Raw genomic sequence first — 5831 nt, forward strand, 5'->3', positions numbered from 1 at the left:
GGTTTTGTTGGAAAAGCTTGCGAGCTTGTTCCATTCTCCTTCTCATCTCCTCTAGGAAAGACTTGCGAGTATTTTCCACCCTTCCTCTCAGCTTCTAATCTCTTTCGTCTCTCCGCAAGTTTACACCCCACCTGTATCCTTCTTCTTTTGGAATGTATACTGTATTCTAATGCTTTCAGATGCTATCTTCATTAACAATTCAGTGCAAACTTGATAATGAATTTCACAAGATCATGCAACTAGGATGCTGAAAACCCTTGAATCAAATTTCCAATACCAAGCTAAAAAGTACTATTTAATTTAAAAAACTGATGTAGGCAAGGAATGGATCAAAACAAGTTGAGTTGAAAATTTTGTAAGTTCTACTTGAATCAGCTCATTAATGAGCCTCTTCTTATGTTTCAAGCTCATAAATGCTTTCCTCTACTAGATATCAGCTCATTAATGTCTAGTAGAGAGCCTTTTTAGCTCATAAATTGAGGTTCATTCCCCCATTTGTTGTCCCTTTGGTTCCCGTGGATAGTTCCTTGGTTCCCGTGGATAGTTCCTTGGTTCCCGTGGCTTGAACCTTTGGTTCCTGTGGTTGGCTACTGGTTTCCGCGCTGGGTGGTTTTCCTGTGCCTTGCTACCTCGGTTCCGTGCGGGCCTCTTGGGTTTCCGCGGCTACCTCTTCGGGTCCATGGCTGGACGGTTTCTCGTGGCTGATGGGGGGCTTTTCCATGGCTTTGGTGCTTCGTTTCCTGGAGTTGACTTTTGGCTTTCCATATTCCCTATTTAAATAAGCTTTTAAATTAATGTTGTGGCTATTTGTATTCCCCTCTCATGCCTATATATAGAGATGTTTTGTGTATGTTTAAGTATGATATATGAATGATTTTTGGAAATGTAAACCTGCGGATTTTGTTGGAAAAGCTTGCGAGCTTGTTCCATTCTCCTTCTCATCTCCTCTAGGAAAGACTTGCGACTACTTTCCACCCTTCTTCCCGGCTTCTAATCTCTTTCGTCTATCCGCAAGTTTACACCCCACCTGTATCCTTCTTCTTTTGGAAAGCAAGTTTAGAGTGTCTTGTTTGTAAGTCATTTTATTATATAAAGTTGTGGTTTATAGAATTTGTGTCTTTTTGAGTATTTTTATGTCTTTCTTTTGTTCCTAGAAAGAGTTTCTTTTGTGATCAAAAATTTGGGGCCCTCTCCCAAATTTTTGATTACATCAAAAATGATGCTAAGAAATAAGACAAAAATATATTTAATTTGTCCATAAAATATTCTTGCTTAAAGAAGGAACTTGTTTTAACATATAACCGGCAAATACACATTTAGCTCAAGTTGATAATGTACTGACCCTCTACCTCACTAGAACCTGAAATCAGCTTAATGATCTTCTCTATCAACGAATATAATACAGCAAGGTTTTGTTGCTTTGATAGTACAGATTCAGAAGTAGAACTTTTAGACGCTTCATATTTCAGATATGCTAGCTCGTTGAGAAGAACAGCAACCTCCACTCTTGCAGACTCAAGTACAAGTAGAAGAAACCTAACAAAAATAAAAATATTAGACACAAAGCACATTTCAAACAATTTGGCAGGTTTGCGCATCTGCTAAAAACACTGCTAGCTCAAGAATTTTAAAAACACTTTAGTAGGTTAGCTTAAGAAAAACTAAATGCTGCCATACTTTTCAACTGACAGAGTTGCTTGGACTTCAAGCATTGTTTTCTCTTCTAAAATCCAACTCTCGCCAAGTATATGCATTATTGAGTCCAGAAGCTGAAGAGCCTGAAGTTTCTCACAAGAAACTGCAAAATCACAAAGAACAGCAGATATAAATCCAAGATACATGTTTTTACATTACAGTTTTTTCTAACGTTATTACACAGCTTATCTTTTAGTAAATCTTTTTTTTATTTATTTATATTTTTCCCAAACTCAGTCATAATAAACCTAAAAAAGTGAAAATAAGGCATACCAATGCGATTTTGTAGGATTTCCATGACACCAATGTGAATATAAGCTGCCCAATTTTCGCTTGATAATTCTCCTAAAGCCTCATGAAATAACTTAAACCAGGAATGTGGAAAGATAGAAGAGTCAGGCAAATTAATAAAGCAAATTTATTTTATCAACTAAAAAGCCATGTTTAGCCAATCATGAATATAAACAAAAAAGTTGACTCCTTCCAAACGCTTTGGTAGTTACATGAATAAAAAAATAGGTAACAGATGTTTCATGCAAACGGTATGGCCATTGCTGGTTACATTCGCATTTCACAAAGAAAATCGATGCAAAGCTTATCCTGGAGACATAAAATTAAGGTAATCGATGCAAAGCAGAATACCATCATAAATATGATGGTAAAATTCAGACATATAGGAAGTGAACGATACAGTAAAATTGCAAAGTCACCATAATCAAACAAGAGAAAATATAAGAAGATCGCCTATATTCCCTGATCAGTTATAAAAAGTTTTACCCATAAACTCTTAACAATACGAAGTCCACGGAATAATTCTTATATCCAGCCATTATGTTAGACCAGTCCAGCCAGTCAAGGAGGGACCGTCCAGCTTTTAAACCAGGCACAAGTCTGATCCGTCCCAGGCTTTGTCTGCCCCCTTAATGTGGGATCCAAACCATAATGAAGAGAGAGGAGGGAGCGATTAGGATGGAAATACAATGGTTCTTTGGTTTGTATGCTTTTAATAGATTGTTCACCTTAGGATTAGGGCTATGTTATGATTTTGCTAAATTGAGTTTTCCATAGGAGAGAAAGATACTCCAGCGAGTGGCTAGGGTTTGGGAGAGCCGTATCTTCCTCTTTAATTGAAGATCTATTATATCTTGTTTGTTTCTTTCTTATCATCAATTAAAAAGTTTCTCTTGTGTGATTCCACCTAGATCTTTCTTGTTTACTATTTTGGACTTGCTGAAATTCAATTACAACCAAGGTTTTCTTCTATTTCAAGAAGCGTTTCCTATCAAATTGGTATCAGAGCACCTTCTTACGTGGAAAACTAAGTTATCTTCTCTGACTTTCACGATTGGAACCTAGATCAAAGTCAACGGAGGCAAAAAAGATGGAGGCATTGGAAGGAGAGATGGAATAACTCAAGGCCGGAGTAGAGAAAAAATTTTCTGGGGTGGAGGGAAGACTTTCAGCCATTGAGAGCCACTTTGGAAACTTTGAAAATATGATGAAAAGGATGCTTGAGATGCAGTCGAAAGCTTTACCGGCGATTCCTAGGGCTAAACTAAGAGGAAAGGAAATTCAAGAGAACTGTGATAAAGTGGAGAGGGGGGTGTGTGTCGAGGGGGGGGGGGGGGGGGGGGGGGGGGGGGGGGCCTCTGTTGATGGTCAAATCGGGGTATTCTAAAGATAGGACCATTGAGGAACTACCACATCATGGGGAGAGGTGGAATAGAGGAGTCATGGTTGGATGGAGCCATGAGATCTAACTCAACCAGGAGAGGAAGGGAGGGAATCGCATCACCACTACACGGTAGGAACCAATGGAGGAAGAAACCAATAGAGTATGGATGCGAAATCGAGGAAACTAAAGATGGCAGTCTTTGAAGGGAAAGATGCTCAGGGTTGGGTGAACTGGGTGGAACATTACTTTGCTATCAATGATCAGACAGACGGGGAAAAGCTCATGGCATCAGGCCTATGCTTTGAGGGAAAAGCCCTAGCTTGGTCTCATTGGAGGAAAGCTCGATATTCGATCTATTCATATTGAGAATTTAAGAAGTGTTTCTTGAAACATTTCGAAGCCATCCGGGAATGAGACCTCCACGAACAGTTCAATGCCCTAACTCAAGAAGAGGCAATAATGGAGTATGGGGAGAAGTTTGAGCTACTAACAGGAAGACTAAGAGGTATTTTCTAGGAAAAGTTGGAAGGGAATTTCATGAAAGGGCTTAAAGAGGACATACGACAAATCTCGGGTACTGAGGCCTAGACAACTAAGAGAGATGATGGGGCTTGCTCAGAGTGTGGATGAAAAATATTGAAGGGAGAAGGCTAGCATGAGCAACGTCATGGGAGGGGATTATAGGAGCACCTCTATGACCCTGGCACTAGGAACCTATACGGGGTCATTTCAAAGGGAAGCACCGAAGGAAAAGGGCACAGAAGTTCTCCATGGAGGCAACTTCAAGCGCTTTACAAAAGCAGAGGTGCAAGATAGGTGGGCAAAAGGATTATGCTTCAGATGTGATTAAAGCTAAACACCAAGGCACGGGTATAAGGATCGAACTCTTCAGGTTCTCCCTGTCTGTGATGACAAAGAATCTGAGGGAGGTGGGAGTGAGGCATCAATAGAGGAGAAAAAGCTGCATTTAGACATGGCATAGGTCTCCTTGAACTCAGTAATGGGATTCACTCTGAATTACACCATAAAAGAGAGGAGAAATAACAGACATGGAGATAGTGATATTGATATACAGTGGGGCTACCAATTTGGGATGAAATTGGTGGACACGAGGTACTATGAGGTGATGATGAGCACTAGGAAGATGGAGACAAATAGAGATGTGTGTGGGGGGTGGTTATAACCATATAGAGGGTTCAGGTGAGGGAGGACTTCCTCCCATTGGAGCTAAGGAGCACTAATGTCATCATGGGAATAAGATGATAGCAGACCTTGGGGGATACCAAGGTCAACTAGGGAGTGCTAATGACAGAACTGCTGGTGGAAGAGAGAAGAGTGGGGATCAGAGGAGATACAGGGCTTTTCAAAGCAATGATGTCTCTCAAAACCATGGTAAGGGCCATACAAGAGGTGGGAGGAGGATTTTTGGTGGAGTTACAGAGTTTAGATGTGATCAGAGAAGAGTACATGACATCCTATTTCAGTACATGTTATATAGCAATTCAGTGAGGTTTTTCAGCAACCTCAGGGGTTCCCAACACCAAGGGAGATGGAGCATGCCATCACTTTGAGGGATGGAGTGTCACCGAGTACTGTCAAACCTTACCGCTACCCTCAAATCAAGAAAGAAGAGATTAAAAAGTTGATCCGGGTGATGTTGGAGTCAGGGATCATCAAGTCGAGCGTGAGCCCTTTTTCTAGCCCAGTTCTACTAGTCAAGAAACATGAAAGCTTGAAATTTTTTGTGGACTACCAGGCCCTGAATAAGGAGACTATGCCATATATGTTTCATATTCAGATGATAGAGAGTTGCTAAATGAGCTTTGTGGAGCGGTAGTATACACGAAGGTGGACCTAAAGTTCGGATACTATAAGATACGGACATACCTGTTAACGGCGAATGGCGCACCATGGCGCAAAGGTCCATTTGGAGCCATGGCGCATAAGGAGACTATGCCATATATGTTTCATATTCAGATGATAGAGAGTTGCTAAATGAGCTTTGTGGAGCGGTAGTATACACGAAGGTGGACCTAAAGTTCGGATACTATAAGATACGGACATACCTGTTAACGGCGAATGGCGCACCATGGCGCAAAGGTCCATTTGGAGCCATGGCGCATAGCGCACGGCGCGGCGCGCGCTATTTTGAACATGGCGCAAGCTATATAAAAAATATAAAATAATAAGCATGAATATGAAATATTATTAAAAATGAAAGACAAGCTATCATAATAATAAAAGACAACCATAACATATATAAGTTCGATTAAATAACATCCAAATATCTCATAATTCAAATATTACAATCGTTTTTTAAAAGATCAAATATGAATTTAATATACTCTTCTTGGGAATCATCATCATCAGCAAATGTTAAAAAACTTCATTATCTTCTTCAACATTGTCTCCTACTTCATAATCCTCTTCATCACCCTCCTCATCATCATTCTCAATAGCA

General features: G+C 40.2%; 1 protein-coding gene across 5 annotated transcripts in view; it reads right to left on the reverse strand.

Annotated features, from left to right (window-relative positions):
- LOC110107672 overlaps positions 1-5831 on the reverse strand; it is a 79313-nt gene that overhangs the window by 33788 nt on the left and 39694 nt on the right. For all 5 annotated transcript variants that reach the window (XM_020837990.2, XM_020837988.2, XM_020837991.2 and 2 more), the window contains 3 exons: positions 1969-2059; positions 1678-1798; positions 1343-1536 (listed from right to left, as the gene is read on the reverse strand). In XM_020837990.2, the coding sequence (XP_020693649.1) occupies positions 1343-1536; positions 1678-1798; positions 1969-2059 (406 nt within the window). The remainder of the gene's footprint in view (positions 1-1342; positions 1537-1677; positions 1799-1968; positions 2060-5831) is intronic.

This window comes from Dendrobium catenatum, unplaced genomic scaffold (genome assembly GCF_001605985.2).
Source record: "Dendrobium catenatum unplaced genomic scaffold, ASM160598v2 fragScaff_scaffold_1631, whole genome shotgun sequence".
NCBI classification, from domain to species: Eukaryota; Viridiplantae; Streptophyta; class Magnoliopsida; order Asparagales; family Orchidaceae; genus Dendrobium; species Dendrobium catenatum.